Source organism: Pristiophorus japonicus, chromosome 1 (genome assembly GCF_044704955.1).
Source record: "Pristiophorus japonicus isolate sPriJap1 chromosome 1, sPriJap1.hap1, whole genome shotgun sequence".
NCBI lineage: Eukaryota > Metazoa > Chordata > Chondrichthyes > Pristiophoridae > Pristiophorus > Pristiophorus japonicus.
Genome location: NC_091977.1, coordinates 192,927,620 through 192,943,580, shown reverse-complemented (window position 1 = coordinate 192,943,580; position 15,961 = coordinate 192,927,620). Strand labels below are relative to the sequence as shown.

The window sequence follows — 15,961 nt, the reverse complement described above, 5'->3', positions numbered from 1 at the left end:
AGCTTGCCGGGAACATAAAAACTGACTGCAGAAGCGTCTATAGATATGTGAAGAGAAAAAGGTTAGTGACTTCTTTACTTTTGTACTCGTATGCCTCTAATTATAAAGCAAAGGATCATGTATGCCTTTTCAACTTGTCCTGCCACCTTCAAAGATTTGTGTACGTAAACCCACAGGCTTCTGTTCCTGCACCCTCTTTAAAATTGTATCATTTAGTTTATATTGCCTCTCCTCATTCTTCCTACCAAAATGTATCACTTCAAACTTCTCTACATTAAATTTCATCGACCATGTGTCTGCTCATTTCACCAGTCTATGTATATTCTCCTGATGTTATCCTTCTCACTGTTTACACTTCCAAGTTTCGTGTCATTTACAAATTTTGTAATTACGCTCTGTATACCCAAGTCAACGTCATTAATATACATCAAAAAGGACAGTTGTTCGACACCACTGCATACTTCCCTCCGGTCTGAAAAACTGTTCACTCTCCGTTTTCTGTCCCTTAGGTCCTTCATTGATATTTTAGCTATCTTTGTACAAAATAAGCAACAGTTCAGAGTAAAATTTGATAGTTTTATTAGAAAAAGGTGGCTAGTTTTATCTAAAAGATATTGCTATATTAACAATACAGCATAAAAAACAATCATCAGATTCATTCCCAGTTCTATCCGTTAACAGCAGCAGTGTTCAGGAGGTGGTTTGTTTGCAGGGGAGCAGTCTGTAATTTAATCTAGCAGACCAATAATCACCAGCTCGTATTAATGGGAGACAACCTCTACTGATTTTTTTTAATGTGGGTATGACAAAGTCATTATAAAATCCTCTTATAATCAAATGTGAAGGCCAGCAAAGGCCAAAATCACACAAGTTGATAGCACAAAGGTTACAGGGGTGGGTGGGAGACGTGGCTTAAGAAATTCCACTTTAACCACCGGTCATGTCTATCTCACAAATCATGAAGACAGATAAATTAAACAGTTCAGAACTCATACTTGCTTTCTTTTTCACTGTTAGAACCAGGTTATTGATAGGAGAAGTAGTAAGCGGTCAAAAAGCAATCAGAAGAAGAAAACATAAAGGCTCTAAATTTAAACTATTGTAAGCGGCACATAAACCACAACTGTCTCCATCCAGACTGTGACTGAAGAGTCCAAGACTGCCACTGACGGCTGCACTCATATCTGCACTATCACGGTTTGTCACAGCTATTGACCCGAGTTACACATCACATTTTGCAGCTATTAAAGAATTTTATTATTTAAAAAAGCCAAACAAATGGTATTGGAAATTTACATTTTATTTCACAAAGTTTTACAGCTTTTTATTTAAGTCAGTTCTCCTGTCACAGCTGAACGTCAGGAAATATTGTGGCTAATAAATAAATGCCCAGGTCACATCCTGAAGATTCCAAAATTTGTCTTCTTTGTGGGTGCATTGAGTGCAGCACTGAGACTTAGACCCAACACCAGCCTTGTATCAGCAGGGTCAATGATGCCATCATCCCAGAGTCTGCAACAAGAAGAAGATAATTACAAATATTAAGTAGTAATAAATGGCAATTAAATACTGACAAGGTTAATCTCTGGAAATGTTAGAAAACCACCTCAGAAACCCTACTGAGGACCTTGACAATCTACACAATAATCAGATTAGATGCTACTAAACATATCGACATACATTAACAGAAAATAATGTGCTTAAAAGTTACAACATATAACAAGGAAAGCAGATGAGACAATAAAGACTATTACACATTTTGTTTTTGCAATACTGGCAGAGGGACACAAATGTTCACTGCGTGTACATTTTCTTGCAAATATAAATCCTGCCCACTGACTGTCGATAGTACACAGTGCTTCAAGTCAGACAATACTGTACAATATAAATTAATTTGATAAAGGCAGTATCCATGTGGATAAGAAGAAAAATGGTACAAATCTCAGTGTGTTACACATGCCATCAAATAGTGGCAAGGAAGTCTGAGGAGTGAGGAGGGGGCAGTCTATGGTCGAGTAAACTGGGGAAAGGCTTTGTAGCAAATGGGAGGGGGGGGTCAGAATCTGGTAGCATTTAGGGTTGCTGAGATCTGGTAGAATTGGGAGTAGTGGGGTCTAGCATCCATATGGAAGAGAAGGTCCAGGGGAATAGGACTCATATTGCCCGTGGCCCCTTTCAGACCATGTGGCCTACCCCCAGTGCATTCCTGTTCATCAGCATCCTTTCCCAAGCTGTCTGCAGTCTCTTTTCTACTCGGGTACAGGTGCTGTGCATGGGCTGAGACTGTGAAACAGCCCAGTATGCAAACAATCTTTTTTGCTTTCTGATCATCAATAACAAAAACCTAATCAAACATGCTGACGACACAGGTTCTGCCCATCTGTGAACAGTTCAGAACAGAAAAGCTGCAAATGTTAATAAACGTTACTTTCCTGAAACAGAAGTTTAGAGAATTAAATATCAGTTTGTTTGAAAATCTTTTAGAAAAAAAACAAAGCAATTCCCAAATACACAGAACCTGAGAGGACTGACCCTCATTCAATGCAGGGTGATGCACAGATTGCTTACAGGGAAATTCTGCAAAGTGCACATGCTCAGAATACACACACATAGTTTGAAAAGCTCTCTCCAACTATTCTGAAGTAAAAATATTCAGTCGAATCCTGGGCTTTTGACACAGGCTGAGGCCTTGCAGTAAAAACTTTAAGGAAGGTATTAAAAGACACAAGATAGGTAAATGTAGTTATGTTCCTATGAAATATGCATTGTTCTAATTTTCTTTAAAACCGTTATTTCCAAAATTAAGAAATTTCAGTTACTGAGAAAAAAAGGACACAAACTTTTCCAAAATGTATTTTCAGTGATTCAACTGATTCATTAACTAACCATGACAGGGCAACTTCTTGCAAGCACAAATGCCATTATGTTTCGGATGTTTCAACGTTGATGTAAAAGCCTCACCAAAAATCATCACAAGACTATGTAAAGTTTGAGGACAGGGGTGTGTACAAAGATTTTTTAATAATGGAGATATAGATATATTATATGCAATATATTTATTTAAATCAAAAGTCGTGTGTTTCATGCATACATCCTGGAAACATCACACTTACTTCTCACATTTAGTCAACTTACTATATCATCACAAGTCAAAATCCCTGAGTTATTTTTGACATTCAGGATTGTGACACTAGGTACATTGAAATCAGTGGGCAATGGTGTAACTTCTCATTTCCTCCAGTGGTGCACTGTTACCTCAAAAAACAATCATGAGAACGCCTGAATTGTAACAGCATGGAAGTGGTACATCCCAGGGGATCAATGTGGTGTTACTTTTGTTCTTAATATATGGAAATGATTTTGATGTGGGCATAGGGAGCATATCATCAAAATTTGATGATGACACAAAAGTAGCAGGGGGGGTTTGGCAAACAGCGAGGGGAACTGAAAAAGATTCAGGGAGATAGTTAGGTTAGCAGATGCAAAAAAAAAATTAAAAAGGGCCAACAACACTTTAGGTGTTATAAACAAAGGCATAGATTATAAGACAAAAGAAGCCATGATAAATTTGTACACGGCAATGGTTGGACCACAGTTAATGTTTTGTGGTCTTGGATGTCCCATGTTTGGAAGGACATTAAAGCTATAGGGCCACAAATTGATCAGCCTACTGCCGCATTTCTCGGCAGTATTTCCTTGTTTTGGGTGGTCTTTCATTCGTTGGGAATTTCATCAAGGCCTTATGCTGGCAGTTTCAAAATACCGCTGGGAAGCAGCCTGCCAGCGTGCAACACTGGGAAAACCACTACCACTCAAGTTTGGTGGGAGCGGTGATCCGTATTTCTGCAAAAAAAAACAGACAGTCAGAGCAGCCTTTCGATGGACGGCAGGTTATGAAACTGCAAAAAAAGGTAAGTGAATGTTTAAAAAAAAAAAAAAAAAATATTTTGCAACGATTCAGTTAAAAAGGCTCCTTTGAATGTTTTCCGATGTTTTATTTATTTTTAAAATATTTTCTGTATTTCCCCTCTCCTTAGTCCGATTCTAGCCTCGGACTTAATTTGACCAGGACCGCAGAGAATCCACGTGTAACGCCCATTCTTCCTGCCAAGAGTTTTTTTCCCTATTTTTTGATCAATTTTCGACTGGCGTTAATTGCAGAATCTTAGCCGTTTTTTGCCAAGTAAACAGGAGTAAACTTTGATCAATTTCTAGGCCATAGAAAAGTGCAGTACAGATTCATCAAAAAGTAGCAGGATTGAGAATATACAATTATGAGAAAAAACTTAAGACATTGGAACAATTTTCATTCGCAGAGAAGGAAGGCTAAGAGGAAATGTAATGGCCAAGTAAATGGTGTAAATGGGTGTAGCAGAATCATCAACAGCTGCCATGGGGAAAAAATAGTGGCAGAGATTATGGTCCAAAATGATTGAACTCGATGTTGGGTCCAGAGGCTGAAAAGTGCCTAATTGAGAGATGAGATGCTGTTCCGCGATGACTTTCCCAGTGGCCGACAACAGGGAGATTACTCTGTGGTTGCCGCAGTCGGACTTGTCCCCTTCTTTAAAGATGGTCACGATTACGGCATCTCTGAGATCTCCAGGCATGCACTCCTCCTTCCAGATGAGAGATGAGGTCATGCATTTGAGCCATATACGTTAAAGGCATTATATAAATGCAAGTTGTTGTTGTACAGACACAATGGGCCAAATGGCCTCCTTCGGTGCTGTAAACTTCTATAGTTCTAAGTTGGCATTTTGTCACCACACATACCTACAGGCCTGTAGACTGGTTGTGTAAACCCCTTGTGGGAGACACGTAAAATTAGGCACATTTGTGATAAATCTCTCAACTGGGAAGCATGCTGTGTTCTGTTTTTCTACACTCTTAGAAATAATTTGATCCAACAGTTCAGAACAGGAACATTATAATCTGCAGCAGTCATCTAGAAGCCTCCAATATCATTTGGTGAGAAGTAAATCAATTATCTAGATTAGAAAGGAGTATGTGCTGTAAAATCAGGTTGTTACAGGGTTTTGTTTCATTTATAGACTTGGCATTCAGCATGAACTAGTCTGCCCGTTACTTTTTCAGATGCATTGTGCTTATTTCCATTAAATACTCTATACAGCCTTTGCAGCTGCATGAATAGCAAAGATCTTTCATAACATATAAACAGCCCATCATGAATACAGCTAACACCATTATTACTTAGGTACTGACTCACACAAATGTCAAGAAAATCTATTCCCAATGGTATATAACCAGACGGATTACTCAACGCAGTAGGAAGAAATAAATTAGTCTGGCATTTTGTAATGAATGAAAAGGAAATAATTACTCAACATATACAAAGTAATATTTATAAAGGGTTAAAAGAGTGGTTCAAAATATATCATATACTAATGAAAGCAAAGGACCTAGATCCTGAAACTATGCTAGAGCTTTCGCCTCCCTCTTCAAGTACTGTTTTTATATAATTGTCTTAAAATAGTGGAAATTTAATGGCCCCCATCATTAATGTCACACCATCAGTTTATTCCTTCCCAGGCATATTGTGTGACATCGATAAAATATTACTACTCTTTGTGTAATAAAATAATTGCTGGGCACTGCATTATCTTTCATTAATCAGTGTATTTTGAGAGATTTCTGTAGCTCGTTATCAGGTCATAACATAAATTGGCCATAGAATTTCTCGACTCAGATGGAGTTTATTCTTCAATAAACCTCTAGCAATGACTATCAATTGCACTGACTATATATGCACATACAAAGCCTAGCCTTAAAAATGCATTACATTTGAATGAAATGTTTTGCCTTTTGGATAAAAAGGCTTAAAACTCTTATTTTCCAGCAAAGATCCTTTCATCCCGACATAGCATCTATTTTAAACTTTCTCGGTTTCTCAGGGAAGCATGAGAAGACCAAGTTATATTAACGGCACCACTTAGGGAAAACTGACTGCAAACACTATGTACAAAACTCAAACAGGAGCATAGCCACCGAGTTACTTCCCCAAAGTTAATTTAGGGAAGACTTCTGGGATGGCTGCACAACAAACACCAGGGGCCACAACGTCAAACCAACCTGAGAGATGTTCTGGAGGTACCTCAGGGTTTGTCCCACTACCAGCTGGGAAAAATACTTCCTTTAGTACCATTTACTGCAGTTGGGCAGTTCCAGAGACTCTCACAGACCTGTTTGAAGTCACTTCCCAATAAAGATAAAGAAGAAGCACTACCTCTAGACTTTGATTTCCTTTTAAGCCGATGTCAGCACATATAGGATTATAATTTTCCTTTTCTAAACTGTTGGATCAAATTATTTCTAAGGGTATAGAAAAACAGAACACAGCATGCTTCCCAGTTGTGAGGTACATGACAATGTTGTGTTTAGCAGAGCAGATGTGCATGATCTGATCAGATAAGTGTGCCTAATTGTATTTGTCTCCCACAAGGCATTTACACAATCAAGCTGTAGACCGTGAACTCCAATCCTTTTGGATGACCTTAGTTTTGTCATACACATTGCGAACCAACTACCTCAAACTCTCTAGCATCCATTTAAAAACTCAGGTTGAAGTTGAGGCCTTATTGCTCTTTTAGATAAAGACACTGTCCTATGACACACCAATTATGTTTTGTTTAATCCAGTAACACATCCTTTAGACATTACTTTTTGTGTACCATTAATATGTTAAAAGAAATTGTTTTCAAATTACTTCTCATAACCACTGTGGTTTAAGTTTAGTTTGAAAAATTATTACTTATTATAAAGCTAGAACAATACTGAATTTTTTTTAGGGTGATAACATCCATCATATTCCTTAAAATTACATTAATTCTTGTATGTATTAAACAGCTTCTGAGTAAAATTAATTACATCTTTATTCATTAATTATGCATTGCAGGAGTTCTGATCAGGGATAATAAAATGGGTGAAATGATCTAAATTAACACCACTGTTTTGATTGATTTTGACTTGGAATTGTTATTTTTCTTGTTTTAAAGTAGTTGGTAATTAATCTCCACTAGTCACCTACAGGCCTCCAAAAGAGACTTTTGCAACTGTTTATTGCACATGATTTTCTGCACATCAATGTTAATTAAAACCTACTGAAGACTGTACTTTGCACAATTTGCTGTAGGAGTGATTAAGAAGCTTCAAGAAGATTCTTGCATTTTTGTTGGTAGAAATTTGATAATTATGGATGGTCATTAATCAATTTAAAAATGTGGATGTAACTCCTTCTATATTACTATATGCAAATTAAAACCTATAAATGAAATACACTGAAACATACAACGGTCTCAACAGTCTAATGTGGGTTTATTTCAAAAGACATCCAGTAACAGGGGAAGCTTCATTATGAAATTGCTGTTACTTTCACCGAAGTGTACATCCATAGTTTTCAAAAGATCAAGAATAATTAAGGGATTTATTTTCCCAGAAAGCTACATTTGTTTCAATATTCCAGACTAGCTGCAAGATACCAGCACTGAGAAATAGAATACATTTCCCATTTTGTGCAGCATTAAGCATCCCCATATTAAGTACGCCAGTGACCTGTAAAGTATTCTCCACTCTACCCCAATAACATGCCTTAACCACAATGGAATATCCTTTACTGCACCAGTGTATTATTTGCATTTACCATATTAGTCAGCCCTATGGCCTTCCTGAGTGAGATTGCTAATGTAGTATGAATCAATTCCAAATTAACAGGAGCTTTTGTGCTGTGAGCCCCATACCTCTCGAGAACTAGGTTGAATGTCAAATTAATTTTACATAGGACGCCTACAGCCAAAAAAAGACCCATCATTCTGGACGTGATTCAAGCCCAGAAGTGAAAGAGCAGCTAACCCACTGCACCATCTAGTCTCCTCTAATCTACCAGGCCCCATTTTCTATTGTAATTCCTCAACCACAAATATTTAAAATAAGGCCATTTCAGGTATTTTCTTCATAATAAGAACATAAGAATTAGGAACAGGAGTAGGCCATCTAGCCCCTCGAGCCTGCTCCGCCAATCAAAAGATCATGGCTGATCTGGCCGTGGACTCAGCTCCACTTACCCGCCCGCTCCCCATAACCCTTAATTCCCTTATTGGTTAAAAATCTATCTATCTGTGATTTGAATACATTCAATGAGCTAGCCTCAACTGCTTCCCTGGCCAGAGAATTCCACAGATTCACAACCCTCTGGGAGAAGAAATTCCTTCTCAACTCGGTTTTAAATTGGCTCCCCTGTATTTTGAGGCTGTGCCCCCTAGTTCTAGTCTCCCCGACCAGTGGAAACAACCTCTCTGCCTCTATCTTGTCTATCCCTTTCATTATTTTAAATGTTTCTATAAGATCACCCCTCATCCTTCTGAACTCCAATGAGTAAAGACCCAGTCTACTCAATCTATCATCATAAGTTAACCCCCTCATCTCTGGAATCAGCCGAGTGAATCGTCTCTGTACCCCCTCCAAGGCTAGTATATCCTTCCTTAAGTAAGGTGACCAAAACTGCACGCAGTACTCCAGGTGCAGTCTCACCAATACCCTGTACAGTTGCAGCAGGACCTCCCTGCTTTTGTACTCCATCCCTCTCGCAATGAAGGCCAACATTCCATTCGCCTTCCTGATTACCTGCTGCACCAGCAAACTAAATTTTTGGGAATTCATGCACAAGGACCGCAGCATGTTGTAATTTCTCCCCATTCAAATAATATTCCCTTTTACTGTTTTTTTTCCCCCAAGGTGGATGACATCACATTTTCCGACATTGTATTCCATCTGCCAAACCTTAGCCCATTCGCTTAACCTATCTAAATCTCTTTGCAGCCTCTCTGTGTCCTCTACACAACCCGCTTTCCCACTAATCTTTGTGTCATCTGCAAATTTTGTTACACTACACTCTGTCCCCTCTTCCAGGTCATCTATGTATATTGTAAACAGTTGTGGTCCCAGCACCGATCCCTGTGGCACACCACTAACCACCGATTTCCAACCCGAAAAAGACCCATTTATCCTGACTCTCTGCTTTCTGTTAGCCAGCCAATTCTCGATCCATGCTAATACATTTCCTCTGACTCCGCGAAACCTTATCTTCTGCAATAACCTTTTGTGTGGCATCTTATCGAATGCCTTTTGGAAATCTAAATACACCACATCCATCGGTACACCTCTATCCACCATGCTCGTTATATCCTCAAAGAATTCCAGTAAGTTAGTTAAACATGATTTCCCCTTCATGAATCCATGTTGCGTCTGCTTGATTGCACTATTCCTATCTAGATGTCCCGCTATTTCTTCCTTAATGATAGCTTCAAGCATTTTCCCCACTACAGATGTTAAACTAACCGGCCTACAGTTACCTGCCTTTTGTCTGCCCCCTTTTTTTAAACAGAGGCGTTACATTAGCTGCTTTCCAATCCGCTGGTACCACCCCAGAGTCCAGAGAATTTTGGTAGATTATAACGAATGCATCTGCTATAACTTCCACCATCTCTTTTAATACCCTGGGATGCATTTCATCAGGACCAGGGGACTTGTCTACCTTGAGTCCCATTAGCCTGTCCAGCACTAACTCCCCGAGTGATAGTGATTGTCTCAAGGTCCACCCTTCCCACATTCCTGTGACCAGCAATATTTGGGATGGTTTTTGTGTCTTCCACTGTGAAGACCGAAGCAAAATAATTGTTTAAGGTCTCAGCCATTTCCACATTTCCCATTATTAAATCCCCTTTCTCATCTTCTAAGGGACCAACATTTACTTTAGTCACTCTCTTCAGTTTTATATATCGGTAAAAGCTTTTACCATCTGTTTTTATGTTTTGCGCAAGTTTACTTTCGTAATCTATCTTTCCTTTTTTTATTGCTTTCTTAGTCATTCGTTGCTGTCGTTTAAAATTTTCCAAATCTTATAGTTTCCCACTAACCTTGGCCACCTTATATGCATTGGTTTTTAATTTGATACTCTCTTTTATTTCCTTGGTTATCCATGGTTGGTTATCCCTTCTCTTACCGCCCTTCTTTTTCACTGGAATATATTATTGTTGAGCACTATGAAAGAGCTCCTTAAAAGTCCTTCACTGTTCCTCAATTGTGCCACCGTTTACTCTGTGTTCCCAGTCTACTTTAGCTAACTCTGCCCTCATCCCACTGTAGTCCCCTTTGTTTAAGCATAGTACGCTCGTTTGAGACACTACTTCCTCACCCTCAATCTGTATTACAAATTCAACCATACTGTGATCACTCATTCCGAGAGGATCTTTTACTAGTAGATTGTTTATTATTCCTGTCTCATTACAGATCTAAGATAGCTTGCTCCCTTGTAGGTTCTGTAACATACTGTTCTAAAAAACAATCCCGTATGCATTCTATGAATTCCTCCTCCAGGCTACCCAGTGCGATTTGATTTGACCAATCGATATGTAGGTTAAAATCCCCCATGATTACTGCCGTTCCTTTTTCACATGCCTCAATTATTCCCTTGATTATTGCCCGGCCCACCGTGAAGTTATTATTTGGGGGCCGATAAACTACGCCCACCAGTGACTTTTTCCCCTTACTATCTCTAATCTCCACCCACAATGATTCAACATTTTGTTCATTAGAGCCAATATCATCTCTCACAACTGCCCTGATATCATCCTTTATTAACAGAGCTACCATATTCCTTTCCCTTCTTGTCTATACTTCCGAATTGTCAGATACCCCTGTATGTTTAATTCCCAGACTTGGCCACCCTGCAACCACGTTTCTGTAATGGCCACCAAATCATACCCATTTGTAATGATTTGTGCCGTCAACTCATTTACTTTATTTCGAATGCTGCGTGCGTTTAGGTAGAGTGTTTTAATACTAGTTTTGAAACCATGATTTTTAGTTTTGACCCCTCCTGCAGCCCCTTTATATTCATACATATTGTCCCTTCCTATCACCTTGTGGTTTACATTTACCCCAGTGCTCCTCTGCTCTGTTGCCTCCTGCCTTTTGCATTCTTTCTTGGGATCCCGTTCAACTGCGTTCTCACCCACTCTAACTAGCTCAGAGCCCTCTCCTGGGTTCCGAATACTCCTCGCATTGAGGCACCGAGCTTTCAGGCTTGCCTTTTTATTACACTTTGACCCTTTAGAATTTTGCTGTACAGTGGCCCTTTCTGTTTTTTGCCTTGGGTTTCTCTGCCCTCCATTTTTACTCATCTACTTTCTGTCTTTTGTTTCTGTCTCCATTTTGTTTCCCTCTGTCTCCCTGCATTGGTTCCCATCCCCCTGCCATATTAGTTTAACTCCTCCCCAACAGCACTAGCAAACACTCCCCTAGGACATTGGTTCCGGTCCTGCCCAGGTGCAGACCATCCGGTTTGTACTGGTCCCACCTCCCCCAGAACCGATTCCAATGCCCCAGGAATTTGAATCCCTCCCTGCTGCAGCACTGCTCAAGCCACGTATTCATCTGCGCTATCCTGCGATTCCTACTCTGACTAGCACGTGGCACTGGCAGCAAACCCGAAATTACTACTTTTGAGGTCCTACATTTTAATTTAGCTCCTAGCTCCTTAAATTCGTCTCGTAGGACCTCATCCCTTTTTTTACCTATGTCGTTGGTACCAATGTGCACCACGACAACTGGCTGTTCTCCTTCCCTTTTCAGAATGTCCTGCACCCGCTCCGAGACATCCTTTGACCCTTGCACCAGGGAGGCAACATACCATCCTGGAATCTCGGTTGTGGCTGCAGAAACGCCTATCTATTCCCCTTACAATTGAATCCCCTATCACTATCGCTCTCCCACTCTTTTTCCTGCCCTCCTGTGCAACAGAGCCAGCCATGGTGCCATGAACTTGGCTGCTGCTGCCCTCCCCTGATGAGTCATCCCCCTCAACAGTACTCAAAGCAGTGTATCCGTTTTGCAGGGGGATGACCGCAGGGGACCCCTGCACTACTCTTCCTGCGGGTCTTCCATTCCCTATCTGGCTGTGGACCCTTCACCTGCGGTAAGACCAACTCGCTACACATGCTACTCACGTCATTCTCAGCATCGTGGATGCTCCAGAGTGAATCCACCCTCAGCTCCAATTCCGCAATGCGGTCCGTCAGGAGCTGGAGGCGGATACACTTCCCGCTCACGTAGTCGTCAGGGACACGGGAAGTGTCCCCGAGTTCCCACATGGTACAGGAGGAGCATATCACGTGACCGAGCTCTCCTGCCATGACTTAACCCTTAGATACACTTAATTTGGCGACAACAATGTTAACAGGTTACTTACTGATATAAAAAAAGATATAATATAGAATATGCAACATTTAAAAATGTTACCAAAATGTTTAACTTTCACAGACTACAAAGTGAAGAAAATATAGATGTTTTAAAAAAAACCTTAATGTTAGCAAGAAAAAGGAGTCAGAAAAGTAAATATTTAAAAGGCAAGCCGGTTCCAGTGTAATAGGATATTAATCAGAAAATGTTTTCAATCTGACTCAGTACCTTCATACAAATTTTCAGGATAAACATTAGAGGTCAACAGTTCATTGAAAGAAGGAAATGCAGCAGTGACCCTTGATCACCCAGTTCCTGAAGAATCAGTGTCACTAATAATTAATTCAAAGACAAATTAGTCACAAGATGGAAGGATGGGTAGCAGAAAGCAATGGTTTTTGTTTGAGAAACCAAGGTGAAGGGGCAAAATCCATTACACAGGACAGCAGCAAAATGGGTTAATTATGTAATGGCGTTAGGTGATGCCAACTTTCGGTTTTAAAAGCCTGAACATTGTAGGAGGAAGGGGAGAATGATGGCGGTAAGGAATTGCACAGTTTTCAGGTCTTGGGAAAGTATGAGTTAGAATAGGATTCATTCAATTACTGGGTGGGATTTTGATAGTGTCAACCAGTATAATTTGTAACTCTCGAACTGAAAATATTATCCAACTTGGACGTCATTTTTAAAAAGCATCTTCCCTAATTTTTCCTGCTCTCCCTGTGACATGTGCCATCTGTATCTTGCAGGCTTCCATCGATGTTTCTGCGAAATCAGTCAACAAAAACACAATGGGTTGGATTTTCGGTCTACTGTCGCCCCTGTTAGCATCCTGGATGGGCAGCAATGACCACTTCCAGGCAGGCGTGCAGACTCCAGTGCCCCGCCGGGACATTCGGTGCCGATTTTGAGGGGGTGTGGAACATTACCGCACGGAAGTGGCGAGCTGGTGTGCAATGCCCCTGGTTGCAACACCGGCTCGATATTTGGATCACGCCCGACTCATAGCCTTCAGTAGAGCCCCCTGGTGGTAACGCCTGTGGAAGCTGTCGTTCCAAGCTGTAGCGGCCACAGTGAGGTAAGTAATGTCGACCTGAGGTAAGCGTGATTGATTTTTTTTGCGATTTATGTTGTGGTGGTGTAAGTTATTTATTGGGAATGTTTTTGGTGTTTTTTTTCCCCGGATTTTCTTCCTCTTCCCCATCCCCCCTCCAAGGCCTCTCTTAGGTCACTCTGAGGCCAGTTGTTTAGCTCGGGATTTTCACTTGCTCAGCTCGGGATTTTCACTTGCTCAGCCAGCCTAGTGCCCTAAAAGAGGTGTGCAATGTCTCCCTTAGCGCTCGGCTCCAAACTCAGGGTCCAGCTGATGAGTTTTGCGGTGGCAGACACAACCCATTTGCCAGCGCAAAACCCCAACGCTCCGTCCGGGACAACGCCGCAAGAGAAGCGCGACCGAATTTCTCCCCCAGTATGCAAGAACCCTGCCTACGTACTACAAAACTTATCGGGCTGGATTTTCCGGTCCTTTGCGCTCCGGGGCGGAAAATGGGGCGGCGAGGTCTCCCAAGTCCAGTCGTGAGCTTTGGGTGGGATTTTGCAGCGGCACTTAGCAGCACTGCCAGGAAGAGCTGTGCCAGGTGTGCAACGTCTCTCGTTGCAATACCGTCCGAGCTTTGACTTGAACCCAAACCGTATGGCTGGAATCGCACCTCGCAATGACCGCCTGGGAAACCAGAGTGGTCCAGCCATGCTGGCAGCAGTGAGGAAGGTAAAGTGCTGTAAAGGGAAGTGCGAGTGTTTGTTCTTTTAATAATTTTTTTTTTTTTTTTAAAGTGAAATGCTTTTTTAATAAAAGGTTTTCCCTCCCCCCAAAGGCCTCTCTCGGAGCACACGGCCCGGCACTTTAGTTAGCGAATTTCCCATTTTTGCGCCTCGAAAGTTGTACGACGCCTTCCTTCGCGCTGTGCACCCTGCGCAGGGCCCAGATGGCAAAAATTCCTTACTAAAGCGCAACCTATTCCCGGCCAGTAAGTTTCCTGTCCCGAAAACAGAAAAGCCTAAAATCCAGCCCAACAGGTCCAAAGCTACAATTTCATCTTGGTGTTCATCCTTGCAGTTTATAACATTTGAATCTCTCAATTAGATTTCCAACTTGTAATCACTGTTACGCCATTACTCTACAAATTTAGAATTATACTTAACAGGAGGTTTAATAGACAAATCAACTTCAAGCAGGACTACATAGACCTAGATACATAGATTTGATTATCTAAATTCTGTTCTACAAAGGATTGATGACACTGCTGTGGCTAGACACTTAATTCCATTAGGGATCTTAATTTTATTAGCTGGAGAGTTCAAAAAGTTACAGGCATGAGCTTATGCTGATTTAGAAAACAAATTATTTGTAAAAATGTAAAACTGAAATGTAATGCAGCCAAACCAAACTGAAAAATGTAAATTTCTCTGGACTTTATCTAGTAATCCTAATGGTACTCCAGCTAGGAAAGTAAAGGAGTGTAAGCTACCTACTAGCAAATCAAACTTGACAGGCACAAAGTCTGCCCTTATTATCTGTATGTTTACATACACAACTGGGTAGGGGGAGGCGAAGAAATGTAATTAGTCCATCTGTGTTCCAAGTACAAAAGAGCAAACAGCCAATTAATAGTAACAAATAGAATTTTCAAGATTTAGCAGAAAGAACCTTGTTCTGTAATTTTGGGATAATCACTTTTTCATTAATCTACAAAGGAATTGGTGAAGGGAATAATGAATGGTCTGTGAGGCAGATTTCAGTTTTGTTTTCAAGCTGACCCATCCTATAGCAAAACTCATAAAATGCAATATAAGTGCACTGAGTTAAGAATGCGGGATCAACTATTCACAGGCGACAGGTACCCAATACACTGCTTAAGTTCAATGCAATTTTCTCTTGAAACAACAAACCTTTAGCAATAACTTTTTGCAGGATGCACTAGCCAATCTAAATCAACCGAATACCTTTGGTTGTAACAAATGACTTCCATTCCAGGTGTTGAGAGAAGCTGACAATGCATCATTGCTTGCTCTGTCATCAGTTACATGGAGCCATCATTGAGAGGATAACCACATCCATTAGTGAAGTCCCGAGCTCATCAGTGGACGTAACTATAAAATTGATTAATCTATTGCACAGGGTAACTGCTATCTTGTCAGGCAGGTCAAAACAAGCTCAAACTTCACACTTGTCTAAAGACTTCACTATTTTATTGGTATGCTTTTCAAATGAGCACGAGACTTTAAGTTTAGTTAATTATTATCCTCTGATAAAGCAACACACCAGGCACAATAAAAGTGAAACTGCAATAAAGAATTGAGGTTGTATAATCGATCAGTTTTATACAGAACGTTTGTATAAAAATAAGTACAGTATCAGTGACGATTCTGAATTATGGTAATCATCAGTTATAACCAAAGATACTGTAAATTTAAATAAGCAACAACTGAATCATACTATCAATACAAGAATAGTTGGTGGAGGAATCTTATTTTATCTGGTCCATTTAAAGCACACAGTACTGGTACTAGATTTTTTTGTACCTGGCACTAGAGTAGTAAGGGCTGCCTTCTTCTTCAAACCTCCTGATGATTGGATCCTTAAGAGCTGCTTCATCTTCTGCAGAGAACTGCAGAAAAAATACAGAAACATTGAAACAAACTGCAC

General features: G+C 40.5%; 1 protein-coding gene across 1 annotated transcript in view; it reads right to left on the bottom strand.

Annotated features, from left to right (window-relative positions):
- Positions 1-562: 562 nt before the first annotated feature.
- The window catches only part of mccc2 (methylcrotonyl-CoA carboxylase subunit 2), a 168,636-nt gene continuing 153,237 nt past the window's right edge, over positions 563-15,961 (bottom strand). The window contains exons 16-17 of the mRNA XM_070867814.1: positions 15,838-15,923; positions 563-1,512 (exon numbers count right to left, since the gene is read on the bottom strand). Coding sequence (XP_070723915.1) covers positions 1,395-1,512; positions 15,838-15,923 — 204 coding nt within the window. The 3' untranslated portion in view covers positions 563-1,394. The remainder of the gene's footprint in view (positions 1,513-15,837; positions 15,924-15,961) is intronic.